The sequence below is a fragment of the Lepidochelys kempii genome, chromosome 15 (genome assembly GCF_965140285.1).
Source record: "Lepidochelys kempii isolate rLepKem1 chromosome 15, rLepKem1.hap1, whole genome shotgun sequence".
Lineage (NCBI taxonomy): Eukaryota > Metazoa > Chordata > Testudines > Cheloniidae > Lepidochelys > Lepidochelys kempii.
Window position 1 is genome coordinate 22,375,039 of NC_136394.1, and position 18,411 is coordinate 22,393,449.

At 45.0% G+C, this 18,411-nt stretch overlaps 1 protein-coding gene across 1 annotated transcript in view; it reads left to right on the plus strand.

The window, feature by feature from the left end:
* The window catches only part of TMEM132D (transmembrane protein 132D), a 385,997-nt gene that overhangs the window by 360,413 nt on the left and 7,173 nt on the right, over window positions 1–18,411 (plus strand). The window contains exons 6-7 of the mRNA XM_073312908.1: window positions 14,156–14,361; window positions 15,644–15,917. Coding sequence (XP_073169009.1) covers window positions 14,156–14,361; window positions 15,644–15,917 — 480 coding nt within the window. The remainder of the gene's footprint in view (window positions 1–14,155; window positions 14,362–15,643; window positions 15,918–18,411) is intronic.

Sequence of the window (18,411 nt, forward strand, 5' to 3'; positions counted from 1 at the left end):
AAAATCATGTAACTGCGGTCATGTTACTAGTTACTTTGGCTCAGTATGGACCACACATATGTGGGGCAAGACCTGAAACCAGTTATCGCTTCTGAGCTAGGCAGTGCTTTTAGCACATGGCCATAGTAAGGGGAAGTGCATTGATGCGCTTAGTAGCATAGTGGTTCAGCAAGTTAAAATGCCTCCTGAGACTCTCCAGTTATACTGGGATGAAGTAGAAGTACTTTGCAACACCCCTTTATGGGTGCATGTCCCCTCTTCCGTATGTGGCCAGCCAGACTCCATCCAGTTGCTCCCAGTGGGGAGAAGACCCTGCGTACCCCCAAGTTTCATACGCAATATGAGCAGCCTTAACACAGGTTATGCAGGGCAGGGTGAGTCCTTATTCCCTTCCACTCCCCAACACAACTTTCGTTAGACAGTGGAGCCTGTAGTAGGAAACTAAAGAAGGATTGAGCCTCCCCGTTACAGGGGGGTTGGGCTGTATGTCTGGCCACAGTTTTCCCTGTCTGTGTTTAGTCAGTCTAAGCCATTGCATTCTTCACCAGTTCTATTTCACTTGGAAGCTAAAGCATTTATTATCTGGAGTCAAAGAGGCCATCTCTGTTCCCTCTTTTCAAGATCCGAAAATCAAAAGCACTTCCTCTCACTGAACATCATTCCTCCTCTTAATCGTCACATGGGGGGAAAATGTCACTCATTTCAGGATTAAAAACTATCGGTATTGAAGGAAATGCTGCTGATCCCCCATACGCCAACCCCAGATTACCAAAGCAAAGCCCAGAGGGTGCTTGCAGTTTTCAAAGCGGAATCTGAAAAGGGTATGGAGCCTAATTCTCCAAAAGACATACAGGATTTGTACATTACAAATTATTGTGCCTTCTGCAGTCTTAAATACTAGGGGACAGGGTCAAGATGGCAGCTTTGATTACGTGTAAGACAGTGGTTGACTTTTTTTGGCACTTCACTGTGATAACACCTACATTTCAGTGACTTGCTGGTTCAGAGAAGTGGACTCCAAAATGCTCATTGTTTTGGCCATGTTGTGCTGGTACAAACCCGTATCCTCTGGCTCATTTCATACAGGAGCCTTCGGTGGACAGGAAATTGCACCCTTTCCTTTCCAGCTGGAATGCAGGAACAGCAAGGTAGCCAGCAGCAAATCAGGAGTGGTGGTTGTGGGTAGGGTAGACAGCAATCAGAATGAATGATGCCATTTGATTTCTCTTTGCTGTTTCCTGAATGTCAGGAATATAGTTTCATCCTATTCGTCTTCAGATAGGACCATGTCAGGCCCTCACTCTGGGTGTGTCTCCTGTTCCCTGCTGCAGACTGAAAAGATGGAGAATTGCATTCTGATAACAATTAAATCAGAGGTAGTTGATCTATCAAGTCCCTATCTCTTCCTCATTATTGTATAAAACAATCTTCACAGCATTCCCTGTGGGTGAAGGGAATATTATTTGACAAACACAATACAGAGAGATTAGGTGACTTGCCCCAGGTCATCTAGGAAGTCCGGGGCAGAGCTGGAAATTGAACCCAGGTTTTCTGAGTAATAGTTTAGTGCCATAACCACAGGTTCAAGCTCATGCTCCTTCCCTGCAAGTGAGAGCAGCTTTATGGCCTTCAGTGGCAATACCCCAGATGTTCATAAACGTAACTGAGTTTAGAATGTGACCTATAGCTCCATGGCTGGACTGTAGTTAACCTGACTTTCACTGCAGTGGCTTGTTGTGGCTAGTTGCTTCAGTTTGAGTTGGAATTGGTCAGAGAAACTTCAATAGAACCATATTATGTCAGAATATGAAGTTCTGTCCAAATCAAATAGCTTCACAAAATCCGGTTGATTTCACTGCAGTTTTGTTTCAGGGGTGGGGGGCAAGAGTAACAACGATGTTGAACATTTTGGTCTGAAAATGTCAGAACGTCTGGTTCCTCCGTTTTCAGAACAGAACACTTTGATTTTTCATTTTTAAGCAATGCTTCATTTTACTTTTTTATTCTGGGTGGTATTATATATTTTAATAACACAGAATTTGTAAAAAAGACAAAATTGAAACAAAATGACTTTGTCAAAAGAGAACATCTTGATTGACTTGACGCTATTTTTTCTTTCAAGATTCTCCGTTAGGCAGAATTTTGAAATTTTTCGTTTTCACTTTGATTTGGAATGAAGCCAAGTTTCAAAATCCTTCACAGATTAGAACTTCCTCCACAAAGCTGTAGCCGCAGCACTGAGAGGCAGAAACCGCTGAACACCAGAATGGTACCACAAGCTGGTTACTGTCTATGGTGAGAGACAATTGTTTAGGGGCTGTAGGTAGCTCATAAACGAACTACTAAACTATTCACGATAGGAGTGTGCACTCTTGCAGGCCTGTATGTTCCATCCTGTCTAACTAAGGATCAGCTCCCTTGGCAAAATTCACTTGTGTGCAGTGGGTCAGTACACACATTATGCATAACTTAAGTCCCTGAAGATGCACAGGCATTTGCTAACCCTCTACATAGGGGTGAATTTTGGGTCAATTTTGGGTCATGTCAATAGTAAAAATACATGCAAAAAATAAAATCGAAGGGGAAAAATCTGCAGAAATGAAATATTCTTGATCTAGGTTAAAATAAGGAGGTGATTCCCCAGGAGAGGTTTTTAACAAGGGGGCTTTCAGTTAGTTACACCTATAGACTTCATACATTGTGGCTGATCCATAACATTCACAGGGCAGGCAGCATGCAGCTAGAACTGGATGTTTGCCCAGAACTGTAAGTCCTTTTAATATGTGCTACTGCATATTTCACTCAGGTATATTTTGCTGGGGATAATGTATTAATGTTTGCCACAAAGCTGCAGAACAAAATAAGATTTCCTTAAGAATTAATTGGAAGCAGTGTTTTCCTAATCAGTATTCCCTAAAACGCGCTCAAGGTGCATTAGCACATTAGGAAAGCAATCAGAGAGCTGTCTTTTATCTACATGGGTCTCTGCTCAAGTCCATAGAAGCAGTGGTGCTGTTAGCTGGGATTGGAACACAATATCAGTGGTGCAAGTAAAATCTGTTTCTTACCAGTACGGTCAGTGTGTGTGTGTGCGGGGGACCAACTAAGGGGAGGGGGCATGTGACTTCCCCACGTGACTCTCCATGTGACTCCTCACCATCCCGCCGCCAACCCAGGGCCCTTGCGCTCTTCCCATCCCAGCGGGGAAAGGAGCAGAACTCCCAGCCTCAGCCCTCTCCTCCAGCGGGGCTGCTGCCGTGGTACATAGATGGAGACGCAGCTCTCCTCTGGCGGCGCTGCTGCTCTGACCTTCTGGTACACTGTACCAGCTATCAATAGCTTGCCGGTACGGCGTACCGGAGTGTGCCGGCCGACTTGCACTGCTGCACAATATAAGTCAGCAGTCAGGGGTCGGGGAACGGGGGGGTTAGATAGGAAGTGGGAGTCCTTGGGGGCCTGTGAGGGGGCGGGAGTGTGGATAGGTCAGGGCAGTCAGGGGACAGGGAGCGGGGAGGGGTGGATAGGGGGTGGGATCCTGGGTGGGGGTGGTTTGGGGCAGGGGGTCCCAGGAGGGGGCAGTCAGGGGGCAAGTAGCGGGAGGGTTGGATGGGTCAGAGGTTCTGAGGGGGACCGTCGGGGGGTGGGAAGTGGGAGGGGATGAATAGGGGGCAGGGGCCAGGCTGTTTGGGGGGCACAGCCCTCCCTACCCAGCCCTCCATACAGTTTCGCACCCCAAAGAGGCCCTCAGGCCAAAAAGTTTGCCCACCCCTGGGCTAGAGTCTCTGACCTACATGTCCACTGATGTACCTCAGTCTGTCCTAATGGACAGGTGCATCATAAGAGTCCATGGGTGTGGTGCACCATGGGAGATACAGTTCATGTGAGGAGCCCCGTTCATAAAAGAGAAGAGGGATATGGGGAAACTGAACACAACACCCGTACGGTACTGGATCAGCATTTCCAAAACTAAATATTTCCAGTGTGAGGCATTCATGCTTTTTGACCAAAAAAAAAAAAAAAAAAAACCCAACATTTTCCTGGAAAGCAGATGCCTTCCACAAAAAAATTATTTTTCAAAAAATACTACTTTCCATCAGAAAACCAGTGTTGATGGAAAATTTGCATCCAGCTGTAGTTGTGAGATCCTCTGAGGCAAGGTGATACAAAAACACAGAGTACAATTATCGATGAGTGTACGTATTTCTTACTCAGTTCTGGTGCACCTACCAATGGTTAGAAATCATTAGCCTATAATCTAACAGTCCTTAAGAAAGCCTCATAGTTTACACATATTTGCTGTCTCCTCCACTTTCAATGTAACCAGAAGGAGCCTATTCTTTTTGTTTCCGTATCAGCTTTCATGCTGAGCTGCCGGTCCCCGTGGAATGGAAACTGGTTTCCCTTGATTGACTGCCACATGGGAGCAAAGGTTGACTAGGTCAGAAATGCCAATCTGACATGAGCCCATTTTGTTTCCTTCTTATTTCAGAGCACTACTTCAGGGAAAGAAAACATAGAAAGGCTCTTGCATTTTTTGCTGACACTTATGACGCGATCAAGTGCTTGGGATGAAGCAAAGCAGCCTGTACAAAGTGTAGACGTTCACATTTTTTCCCCCTCTAGAGTAAATAAATGTTGACAGACCTCACGGCAACATCAGATATAGGATCTGGCTGGAGTTAAGGAGCTGAGCTTCAAGCCAGGCTGTGTATTTTTTACTCCCGCTCTGGAGCAGCGCAGTTTAGGATGCGTCAGCCACTGACACACAGGTACTGATAGTTGAGGAGACATTGTATGTGGAGTAGCACCTCCCCCTGCAAATAGCACGGGAGTCAATGGTTCTACTTATGGGAGAAAGCTCTACTCAAGGGCGAGTGAGGGTAATGGAATCTGGCCTAAATTTGATGCAACTTCTGTTTCCTACTCCTTTCCTTCTAAAATAAAAAAGTTATCTTCTCTACAGGGAAATGCTGTAGCTCGAGGAGCAGATGTAATTATTCCTGATTCCAGCATCCTTTGGTGTGGTCAGGCAATGTGCTACCACCAACAGATTTTTACTATTAGATTCTGATCTCCTATGGTTTGGGTTCTGATTGGAACCAAATCTAAAGGTGTATTTTCTAGCTACACAGTGGTCTTGGGTCCACTTTACCTCCTGTCTTGCCACCCTGTTACTGTCAGTCACTTGTCCCTGTCTTGCGTAATTTCAGGCTGGGGTCAGTTCCCAGACTTCACAATCGCATGTCTCATTCTTCCTCTGTGTGCTAAGTGTCTGCGGTTAAAGGTGACGCCACATTCCCCATGGCACTTACCGATGTCTTGCAGAATAGGGATGATAATGGATTCCTCCTTTTGCACCTTGACACAAAGCTTAGGTGCCTCCTGGAGTTTTTCAAAGCTCAAATGAGTTTCATTTGTTATTTTCCTGGTCAATCACTTTTTCCTCGTTATAGAAAGGCTGGAAAACTCTCCTGTTCTTTGAAGTGACAGCACTGATTCAGGCAGGACTCATTAATATAATTTATCTTGCGACCTACTACTCCTTATGCTTGTGGGCTAAGCGGTGTACACCGTGCTAAATCATCAAATGTCTGGTAAACCTGCCAAGGTGTCCGTTACGTATCTGAAATGTACAGCATAAGGAGAGTGGTGCTTGCGTTGGGGAAGGATTACTGTCCTCCGTTGCCATGAATTAAGATTAGAGGCCAGCGCATGGTGCATTCCTGAAATATAGGCTGTCAATTGGGTACTGGAGACTAGCTTTCCTAATCGTCTGTCCCTCAAGAAGCCCTCATCTAAAGTCTTCATAACTGACCTATGTGCTTCTCGTTGTCATAGACTCATTAGGTGTCTCTTTGTAAAAGAGCCAACAGAATCCCCGCAGGAGGGGGCAAAAAACGGTTTCCTGTAAGGATTTTTAATCAATATCACGTGTGGGCTAAATGATGCTAATGAGGTAGGAAAGTGCTTCAGTCTCTAGTGCTGCTGTGGGCTAAGAAAGAAATGCGGTTCCCTTCCACTGTAAAACACAAAACGCACTATTCTGCCTTCCTTCTTTCCAGTCCTGAGCAATCCGCTCAGCCCAGTAAACTAACAAAGGCAGGTCTGACTGGTTGTTGAATTAGCCATCCAAGGTAACATTTACCTCAGACAGTTTCTAATACGTACGAGAAAAGCAGAGAAGTGCTATTAAGACAGGCAGTAGGGCCAACTATCACAATTCTGCACTGCCCAGAACTTCGCAGAGACCTTTATACCTGTGGAGAGTGGGTGTAGAATGATACCAAGTCAGAATTCCTCTCTTACAACAGTGGCAGTGTTTTACACTTCCTTCATGGGTGCGCCTTTGCACAATGGTACACGGTGACACAGATGCAAATCAGCGCAGAATCAGGTGTAAGAAGTTAGAGTGAAAAGTATGTGGGGAATCACTGCCTGGTTGGAGGAGTGTCTGGCTTCTGTTGATGACTTCTGCTGAACAGGGATGCCACGGGCTTAGGGTTCATTTGCTCAGATAGGAGGGTGGACGCTCCAAAATCCAATACCATCCACAAGAGGAAGAAATAAATTCCCATTTCTGTGTTCTATCTTATGAAAAAAAAATAATGAAGCTTCATAACTATTTTGCTTGCAATCAAAACTGAAGAGCTTGGAATGTCATAGAATATCAGGGTTGGAAGGGACCTCAGAAGATCATCTAGTCCAACCCCTTGCTCAAAGCAGGACCAATCCCCAATTTTTGCCCCAGATCCCTAAATGGCCCCCTCAGGGATTGAACTCACAACCCTGAGTTTAGCAGGCCAATTCTCAAACCACTGAGCTATCCCTCCCCCCATGTGCTACTTTGGAGCGACAAGTTGGTTTCTTTTTAAACAACACAATCAGACACTTTAACAATGAAAAGTAAGGTGTCTCGGCTCAGCAAAGAACCCACCCTTTCAAGTCCATATTTGCTTTCCAGAGAAAAGCTCCTCAGTTTGCTAGAGCAGCAACACTTTCAAGTTTGCAATGACACCAAGTGAGTTGGATGCATAGTCTTGGGCTACATAACGCTCATTATGCACAGCTCTGTCTGGGAGATTGGCATTTGTCTCAGGAAGAATGAGTAGTTAATTGGTGGGATTTTTGAAAGCACTCAGTGCTTCTATTCCCCCTGAAGTAAATGGAAGGTCTGCCATTAACGCCAGAGTTTAGAGTTAGGCCAATTTGAAAATCTCATCCCCACAAATTCTGTAGGATGATTGATCCCCTACCCAATTTGCCTTAAATCTTTTGTTTAGTGCATTCATGACATGGCCACCTACCTACTTCATAATTCCGCTGTATTGCTCTGTATTGTGCTGGTGACAAGCAGCCTCTAACCTCTGCTGCCCTGGCTCACTGAGATTAGATGTATGTGGCTCAGGGGAAGCTTGCTAAAGCTTTTCTAGCTGTTCACCAGCATAAGAGAAAGAGGGGAGTTGCAGGAGCCAAACCAAACCCCAGGCACTTCTCTGTACTTCCAAGTTCACTGTTACAAATGCCATTTAAGAGACCATCCACTCAGGAGATAAAAGCTTTCCCATGTTGAGAGATTATCTGGAGTGTCTTGTGGGAGCTAACTGTATCCTCTGTAAATTAAATGGTGGGCAGCTCAGCACATTTGTGTGGAAACCTGTTGTGACACGATGGTCCATAAAGCTCTAGCAAGAGAGCGGCACTGTAATGATGTAATGGCATTATTGTGTCTTGGCATTAGCAGTGGCCAGAGCCCAGAGAGGGCTATGATAACTGCACATTATCAGCAAAAGAAAAGGGAATCCACCTCCACCGTCGCCTCCCGGCTTGTTTCATTTCTAGTGGGACAGAGCATCGCCAGCCCTGAGAGATCAAACATCAGAAGCTAGACCACAGGGAAATAAATAGTCAGGTCTGTGTGGAAAACATGAGATTGATTTCAGGGTGAATTTGTGCACACCTACATGTACAGGGTTCCAATCTTATCCATCTTGATTGCTGAAAAGCAGCTTTCATATTTCACATTTCATAGACAGATTCTTATTTAATATAGAGATATTTCTGAGGCATCTACCTTTTAAAATGTGCTTACTAGTGCCCTGAGGTAAATAAACTTATTATGGGCTGATCACACACACACACAGTGCTCATTCACTGCACTCATGAGCTTAATAAACTTGGAGCTTCCCTATTTCTCTCTCAGATGGTGAAGGGTGAAGAACAAGGACTTTACTGGGGACAGGGCATGTTGCTAGCTAAAGCTTGTGTATCTGAATTCATGCTGTAGAAAAACGGTGGTTTGAAAGATCTATGGACTGAAATCCATCTAAAACCATGCATAAAGGTACAGTACAGGCAATGATAGTACAAGTACGTTGCCCCCATCAACTTTGACCTTGACATCTGTAGGGGTGTGAAGGGTAGTTCGGTCTCCATGGCATGTTCAGCAGGGCTGGCCAGAAAACAAGAATTCCATTTTGTGAAAAATGTTGAAGTTTCAGAATTTGTTTACGTTCCGACATGGAACAAAACCAAGACATTTTGAAATTTTTGGTGAAAAAACATGTGAGAGCACCCGCCCCAGAATAGCTATGGCACTCCCTTGGGATGTGGGTTCAAGTCCTTACTCTGCTTGATTCACATACCAGCAATCTAAAGAATCAGCCTCTCCTGATGGAGCTGTTTCACTTTATGTAAAGAATTTAATATTCTTTGCTTAGCGAAAGATGATTCAATAGTCTGGTGTCTAAGATACTCACCAGGGTTGTGGAAGACACGGGACACCAAGTTCACATCCCTGCTCTGAATCTGGCACAACAGAGCTTTAAATCTGGGTCTTCTACATCCCAGTTGAGGGTCCTAACCACTGAGCTACTGACTATTCTGGGGGCTCGCTCTCTCTGATTTTGACCAGAAATTCCACCCCAGACCTCAGAAACCTCCCTGATGAAAGTTCTGTCGAAACAGCCATGTTTCCACAAAAAATTTTGGTTTCAACAAATCTGCATTTTTGGTTTCAACAAAAAAAGTTTCAGCGGAAAATCCCCAACCAGTTCTGTCTTTGAGTCCTTGACCTCTTCTGACACTACCAAGAGGCTGCCAGTAGTGCTGCTGTTTTTTGTTTGCTTCTCATGTGCCTGCTTGTCCTGAGGGTAGGGTGACCAGATGTCCTGATTTTATAGGGACAGTCCCAATTTTGGGGGCTTTTTCTTATTTAGGCACCTATTATCCTCCACCCCCGTCCCGATTGTTTACACTTGCTATCTGGTCACCCTACCTGAGGGTGCTCAACTGAGACCCATCAAACTCATTTCACATAGGCCACAAAAAGAGCTATTTGCAAGAAGGAAACAGACTGACAGAGAAACTGCCTGGTTTTTGCAAAACCTATATCCTTTTTCTCTCATCTGCTGAATTTTCTTTCTGCTTTAAGATGAATGGTTTGGACACGTCTGAAGTAAAACAAGGCAAAGATAATCTGCTTTTTTAATGATGACCTGTTTCTGAATGCCCTGGCCTGATTTATGAAAATGAAGTAGATGTTACACCGTGTCTTGGTGCTGCTCTGTTGGCATTGTGAACAAACTGCAACCTAGCCATTGTGCTTATTCATCCAAAGGGCTGGCTGGGAATTCAATGATTAAATAATTATTGCTTTCTTCATTTACAGAACAGTAAACGGGAGAGATTGGGTAACCAAACCACTCAGTCTCTCCCTGCCTGCCTGCATCTGTTTCTTTTTATAAATTATAATCTTAACAGCACAAGATCAAGGTATTTCTTTAATCATTCTTGCAGTAGTGTTGGGGTTTTGGTTTACTCCCTGCTTATGATAACCCTGGGGAAGCCAGAATTGAAGTCTGTTTTCCTGCCAGCTTTATTTTCTCTCTCCATTGCATGAGCATTAATGAATTTAAAATCTAACAGCCTGATTCTCCTCTCACCCTGTTGTAAATCTGGAATAACTCCATTAAAAGGGAGAGATTCTCACCCCCACTCTGGTTCCTTTATGCCGCATAAAAGGGCCAGAGTGGCTTAAAGATGCCCTCAAAGCCCTATATCCTGCTGGGGAGGATTCCCCTGGTGCAGGCACGATAAGGCTGCTCCCAGGGACCTCCTCAAGCTCCTCAGTGCTGGGGCATGGCAGGGGCAGGGCTGGCAGTGGGAGAGGCATGCTGAGACTGCCGAGGTTCTGGGCAATGCTGCCACACACAGGACAACTCAGGGAGGCTGCTGTAACTTAGGCCCCTGGGCTGCAAGCTCCAAAGTGCAGCTCCTAGAAGTCCAGCACAGAACCTCACCCCGGGTCTCACTCTCAGATCAGTGTCAGAAGTTACTCACACCCAGGAGCCACTTGGGGGTCTAGTCCCAGCTCTGTGGCCTTGGGAGACACTTAGCCTCTCTGCCTCAGCTTCCCCCCTCTGGGAAATGAAGATACTTGATTAATTGCCTCCCCAAGGCATGGAGTTAATTAGTTAAGACTACGTAATTGCTTAGCATAGCTAATCATAAGTGAGACACTGGAGTTGTAAGCTAATGCACTGGCCTCAAGTTTGAGAAAGGAAAATCCCCATTTATAGGCCATTCATTGCAGTCGGTATCCAGCCTTCAGTGTGCAGAGGCAAGCTAAGTATCTGAGGCATTCAGTTCCCCGGCTGATTATTTTCCTCAGATCCACCTCAGCTTGAACTTTGATCTGCAATGACTCAGGTGTAAACGAGTGCTTTGAGGCTTTGTCTAATTTTTCTCCTCATGGGCATCCCAAGGAAAAGAGAGAACCAGCAAGCAGCAGATGAAGCTCGTTAGCACACCAGAGATTTTCAGTGTCAGAGCGTCACTTAAAACACACCGAAGGATTAGGAGGAAAGTGCAGTGCTAGCAGGAAATAGAAGACTCTCTCCTGTAGAGGGGAGGTAACTAAGGTGAGAGATGGAGCAGGAGTACCAGTCACTGCCTGAGGGCCCTGTGCCCTCCTGTCTGGCAGACAGGAGATTGGAGAATAGAGGTGGGAAGAATGATACAATTCATGTGAGTGCAATACCTCTGGGGCAGCACTGTGCCCCTTGTACAGATGCAAGTGGAAGGACTGCTCTCTTCCTGTGCCCTGGGGATGGAATCTACCCTACAGACACAAGAATCCATCCATGCAGCTACAGGGAGGGGACAAAAAAATGTGGAAATGGTTTTGCTATTAAGCCCTTTGTATTGAAAAACATAATACCAAGGATGTAAATTGTGCCACAAAAGCTGGCGATATTTAAATAACATTTAAATTCACTCCACATTTAAACAGAAAAGTAGAAAACGGCATTAAATTCAGATAAGTGCAAGATTATGCATTCAGGAGTCAGAAATATTAAATATATCCACATAATGGAAAAGAAGGTCTGGCTGGTAATGGATTGTGAAAAGAGTTCAGGGTTTTAATAGATCATTCCTTCAGATCATCAGCACTGTAAAGTGGTAGTTAATAAATTATTCGACATGTACATTTACTCATATATTTTAACTAGCTGTAATGAACAGGTCTTGTCGGCTCACCTAGACTCCTGCAATAGCTGCCAAAGCGCTTGAGTGAGATTTAGTAACTCTCAGCAGTATTGATAGCCAGGACTACAGGTTATTATGAATAAAGTGTTGTCAGAAATGGCTTGGAAAGGACATTGTGTCCGACCCTTGTCAGACTCACAGTATTGAGGTAGGCTTGGGTTATGCTTCCACCCTGAGCTTTTGGATGGCAGATCCAGCTGAGGTCAGCTGCAGACTCACATGACCATCTGTTTCTTGGTAGATCCTAGCTCCGCTAGCGTAGAACCTTTTGATATCAATCCATATGGCAAGTCAGGGGCAGCCTAAGAGATAAGTTAAGTAGGTGGTTGCCTAGGGTGTTATTTTTCAAGAGCACAGTGACTGCCTTGGACACTCATCAGCTGGCCAGTCCCACGCTCTTGTTCTCCAGTTAGAGTTTCTACCCATCTGGTTCATCCTCCAGAGGGACAGGAGGTTTCTGTTTCTGCTCAGTTGGCTGCCGCAAGTCCTTGGCCTCCCAGAATCCTTTGAACTATCAGCTACCACACCTCTTTCGGAGCACTGCTACAGCCAAGGAATTCTGGGTCACGTTTGAAGAAGTAAAGGCATCTTCTGCAGATGGTTGAGCAGACACTTTCTTCTTCTATAGGAAGAAGTGATACAAATAGAGGATCCGGTTGGTTACTGAGCTGGGTATGCTGGTGGGAAAGAGGGAACAGAAATTGATGGGTGAGTCATTGCCCAATTCTGTCTTTGCCTCCCGTGTCCGGGATGAGGACATTCGGCTTCAGGCTTGGGTTTACAAAACCAGGGGTGGTTTAGACAGGAGTTCCATTTCATTTGAACTGCCAGAGTTCAAAAGTGATTCAGAATGAAGTCTGATTCTCCCCCATCTCTTGATGAAACTAATAACTTTTATCATACAACACACACACACACATCCCCCTACCTTTCATGCTGTACATTAACGAAGGCACTATTTTATTCAGCTTTTTAAAATGCAAAAAACAAGTGCTCTCTATTAGGGAGAGGTTGAGGGGAAATGCTAATATCAAATAATCCTCAGGGTGTGTAGTCTTTCAAAGAACTGCCTATCCAGTAAATTATAATAAACCTGTCTGGACTTGTTTCAGTAAAACTTTTTTCAATCCGATTTGAGTGCTTTTTGTATCAAGAGAGATTTAAGAGCTCACATTGATAAATGGAGCCCTATTGACACTATGAATACATGCTTCCAAATATGGATGGATTAGAAAACTCCATCTCTGTTGAACAACAAAATACCATTTTTTGTTTGCTTTGCATATGCTTGTTTTATTCTGCGGTACTGTCCTCAAAATGTATTCTTATCCCTTAAGAAACTGAAAAAAAATGTTTCAAGGCCCCCAAACGTAGCCCTATTTTAATCACAGCTCCACCATCACCAGCATGTTGGGTTTGTTTTGACTGTGAGTGTCCAGCTCTATTTCTTTCCTATCCCTCATTAGGGACTAGGTCCTGTAGTCCTTACTCATGCAAAACTCCCACTGAAGTCAAAGATAGCAGGGCTGGACCATCCTAGAATATCCTACAAATCACTTGGATTCTGTATGATGCAGAATAGAGTTGTACAGGACTTTTTTCCTTACCAGAGGACAATATACTGAACTAACTTTTCAAGTTCCCAAATATAATTCTAGGGCAAACAACGGTAGGTTAGCATCACCTGAACAGAGCCCAAAGTTCATCCAAACTATGGAAGGCTGGGAAGCAATAGAAGAAGGGAGAAATGCAGTGCAAGAAGAGGGAAGTGTGATGGGACCAGAGGAGCTGGGGGTGTTCAAAAAGTTGCAGAGGTAGTGGGAAGAGGACCAGGACAGGTCACAGAGAGGAGAGAAGCCACAGAGGAAGCATAGGAGGTCCAGAAGCTGTCCACACCACTCCACAGAAATGCACAGAATGCTCTCACAGACGTGGTGAGGACCTCAGCTTTGTGTCTTCTCTGAAAAGTGGCACTCCCAGAAGCACAGCACCCCTAATGCCATGCCTTGGTGTTGGTCCAGTACTGATTCAGAGGGAAAGAGCACTATCTACTGAATCATTAATGCTGCTTCCTGCAATACAGCAACCATCATCACCACTCTAAGGACATCATTTCAGAATTGATCAGGGAAATACGCCTCCTATTGAATATCCTGTGCAGGCACCCGCATATCTGATTTTCCTCATGTTTACGTTACATTTCCTTAGACTCACACCAAACTGGAAGAGGGGGAACTTAATACCATCTGTGTGATTTAGTGGGGGATGGGACCATGACTCAGTGGACTTCCATCAGAGCCAGAACAAGTTCAGAGCCAGAGGTCCTAGTGGTGGGGCTGAGAACTGAATGGAGCTGTTCTTTTATCATCGCTCCCACTGGAAATATTTATAGCAGGAAAAGCCTATTTGCTCGCAAGTATTCCTAAACTATACAGACTGCTAATGGCAAACCAGGCACCTTTTCTTTTTGTTGCTAGTTGTCCTCAGAGTTTGGAACTAGTTCAAACCCGAATCTTATCTCTCCCTCCCTCCCACTCACTCAGCACGGGGTGAGCTTTATAATTTTGTACAGAGACTAATTAATTTTTTCCCCCTTTCCCTTTTACAGGTTTCTGACAGATGTGACTATGTCTTTGTCAACGGGAAGGAAATGAAAGGCAAAGTGAATGTCATCGTTAATTTTACTTACCAGCATCTGACTGCCCCACTGGAAATGACAGTCTGGGTTCCTCGCCTCCCACTGCAAATAGAGATTTCTGACACAGAACTAAACCAGATCAAGGGGTGGAGGGTCCCTATCATTTCTAATAAGAGGTAGGTTTCATTAGTGAATGTTCAATCTGGGTTGTTCACGTGCCAAGCAGCTGACTGGCCAGCGGATCTGCACACACTCATTTGGCCTTAATGCAATTCCGGTGTAAACCTGAAGGTCACCAGACATTTATTCAATCAGCTGTCGCATTGTACTTATTAGGGCAACGGGAACCTCAGGTTGCATGGATCTGCACTGAAAATCAATTTCCTTTTATAGCACTAGTGTCTTAAATGGAAATAGCTTGTTGGCGGGGTCCGTGATTTCACTTGTGCCATACTACAAGACATCAGCAAAGACCAGATCTGTCTGGTCTGAGGCCTGGTAAATGGGATGCCATTGCTTAATTTATTATTAATGACCATTTATTAAGGATAATAATTACTAATTGTGTTTGCATCACTTATATATTCCATATGTATATTACAATAGGCCCAAATCAGGATCAGGGTCCTATTTTGCTAGATGCTGTGTAGACACAGTCCCTGCCCCACAGATCTTACAGTCTGCGAAGACAAGTGGCACATGAAGGATGGGCCAGAGGGATATGGATTTATATACACTGACAATTTCATTAATTATTATTATAACAAATAGATAAAGTAGGTGTGAACTATTCCCATCTGCCCTTGATTTATTGACTGGTTTCCTTGAAGCATCACAGTAGAAGGGTTCTGATGGAGGGATTTGAAGGCATGGCCTTGCAGACCTATTCAAAGAGGGGTTTCCATGCGTTAACTGGCAGCATGGAGATATTGGTATGGGCCGCTGATAAGAACGCGGAGGAGATATTCATGTCCATCGCTAACAAAAGCACAGACAAGTCGGGCATCATAGACAGAGTGGGGTGAGTCATGAGATAAGAGGTGTGAAGGTGAAGATGAAAAGTTTGGACCTGCCATGGGGAGTCACTGGAGGGATTCCAAGAGGCATGGGGTGGTCAGAGGCACAGGCAAGGAAGGTGACTTTAGAAGCTGCTTTTTGTGTGAACCAGGGGCATGGTGCTATAAAGATGAAAGAAACCAGGAGGCTACCGTCATCCTGGGGGGAGATGCGGGAATATGACTTCTGTCAGAAATGTTCTAGAGGAAGAAGCTGCAGGATTGGACATAGCCTGGGTGGGCAGGGCAAGAGAGAGGAACGAGCTGAGGAAATACCCCAGCTCCCTGTTTGGATCCCTCTATCAATGCTTAACAACCATTAATGCTTAACAAACAGCCAGGCACATAGCCTCGCACTCCTTCCTTGGGTTGCTTGATTTTTTTTCTGCTGCTGTTTGCCCAGACCAGCCCGAGACAGCGACGACGAAGAAGAGGACGAGCGGAAGGGCAGAGGCTGCACCCTGCAGTACCAGCACGCCATGGTGCGAGTCCTGACACAGTTTGTAGCTGAGCCCTCCGACCCAGGTGGCCAGCTGAGCTCTTTGCTAGGCTCTGACTGGCAGGTTGATATCACGGAGCTGGTGAGTGACTTCATGCAGGTGGAGGAGCCCAGAATCGCCAAGCTGCAAGGTGGACAGGTTTTGATTGGACAAGAACTTGGAATGACGACAATCCAGGTAGGGAAAACTGGCTACTGGGCTCCCCCTCCTCCTTCGCCTTAGTGTACCAGGCTTTACCCTGCCCTACTGAGAACAGCACTCAGCGGTCATCACCAGGGGAGTCCCTACATTAGGAATAGAAGCATAGAAATGGGGTCAAACCAATCTCTCCCAGATCCAACATCCTCAGACCTGGGGCGGGATGGAGGATGAAATCTAAACCTGGATCCAGATCTGCATTTAACAAGTTGTTTTTATCTTTATAACTGGATACACCAACCCCACCCTCCCACCTCCCACCACCAGAGCTGAACGCTTCAGGTGTCAGGGCTTCGAGGGACTCTCTTAGATAGGAAGACAGGAATTGGGGTATCGGGAAGAGACTACAAAGTTTTTTCACTGTTACACTGGGTCCTGGGTTTGAATCTGGCGGGGGTTGGTAGTATCTGAAAGCTTTTGCCATCCGGTGCCTATTTGGAGGCCTATGTCAAAAATGAGTGGTGTTCTGAGTCCACTGGGCACTGTGCCCACATCATCAAAAACACCGTGACTGGCACAAATGTGCCCCCTTGTTGGCAGTCTCATTGGAGACGCCATGGACTGAATGGAGCCGAAGGCTGAGTGACCCTCTTCCCCTGAGATGGTGAACCTTTGAGTCAGGGTTGAGGCACATGGGTAGGGAAGGTTGCATGGACAGTGTCCAAGCTGTGTCTATTCTGAGGCTAATGAGAGGATTTCAGTCTCAAGGGCTTTCACCAGCCTACAGTCACACATAAAAACTAACATTTTAACACACAGGAATGCAGCCATTGACCGTTGATCACGCATCTGGCACAATGTCCCTTCTGCAACAGAAGCAAAGACCATATGTTTTGGCAAAAGTGTAAAAACCTACATAATAGACTCACTAGTGCAATACTCTACTGGGTGGGGGGATGGGACAGTCTACTTTCTCTTCCCAGCTATTGATCAGCCTATGCCCTGAAGCATGTGGGTTGTGGGCTTCAGTAATTTTTCCCCAGTGCATGTAACATCAGAATCCATTTCTGCCTATATTTGACTAATACTTTTTTGATACCAGATCCACAACTGCAGATATCACAAGGGAGGCTGCTGGTGAAATAACTTAATATTGTCAGGGCCTAAATTGACAAAAGAAAGCACTAAAAATTTTATTAACTAGGGCAGGTTGAAGAATCAGGACAGAAATATGAAAGGCTGGGATTGAATTTATTTAAATTCAAGTTGTGTTACAGGATATAAACGTTACAGGGACAGGGACACCCACAGAGCAGTAATAGCAATCAGTGCTCAGATAATATTTTCCAGCCAAGCGTCTCTAGGTGCTTTAGAAAGGATGAGAATAAGTGTCATGAGGCCAAATTCTCTGTTGATGTAAATTGATGTGGCTCCATTGACTTCAGTGGTCCTATGCCAATTAACACTAGCCGAGAATTTGGACCATTAACTCCATTTTACAGATGGTGAGACTGAGGCATAGGGCAGTTAAATGACTTACCCACGGTCACACAGAGAGTTAATGGTGGAGCCAAAAAAACAGAAGCTAGCTCTGCTAGCACCTGTTCTGGTAACCTATTCACTGGATGGGGAAGCGAGGTCCCAGAACTGAAAGGATAAATCTCCTATACGTACTCCCAACTAGACAACCTATCAGCAGGCACTGGGGCTAAAAGGGAGATAATCCCCTCATCTTCAGGTATGCTCATGACCCCAGACTTTCAGGACAGCCCCTTAGATATCTGCATCTGCACGTGTTGACCGCACTGATTGTCAGTCCTGGGGAAGTGGGCTTCTGGAGCTGCTACGCCAGGGAGCCTCAATAAAAAGGTCTTTTTTGTAGGCCTCCAAGGCTCTGGGACTTGCCGTGCTCACTACAAGTGCACATAAATATCTTGAGTGACTCTGAAAAGGGATTTCAAAGGGAAAGAAACCAATAGCCCGGTAGGTTTAAAGAACCTATTTGGCAAAGTGTAGCCCACCACACAAGCATCGCTAAACTAAGCCCCCTTCGAAATGCAGGTCTGTGGTTAGTGGTGTCTCAGTCTGGCAACTTCTCCTTTCAGTGTATTGAGATCCCTTTTAGTCATAACGAGCTTCCTTTGTATGTTTCCCTCCCATTGTCGCAACAGTCTTCTGCAGTGTGATCTTATCCTTTAGTTCCCCAGGGCAAGAATTTGGAATGAAACTCATTCTACAAATTGTCTACAAATTGTGTTGTGATATTTAGACTCTTAGTAAAAGGTTTTCCTACCTCTACCCCTCCCACCCATACTTTTTAAATTATTACCACTTAAATTGCACATAACATTACAGTTACATTTATAATGAATGTAAAAAGGGTTAATAAAGAGAGTTGAGTGAACAATCGATTTTTCAGCGTGGTGGCTGAACTGAAAAATCTGAAACCAAATCAATTACTTTGTAACTGAAACTGTTTTTATCACAGAAACCAAACCCCCAGAATGCGTTTAGTTGAACGAAACATTGTAAA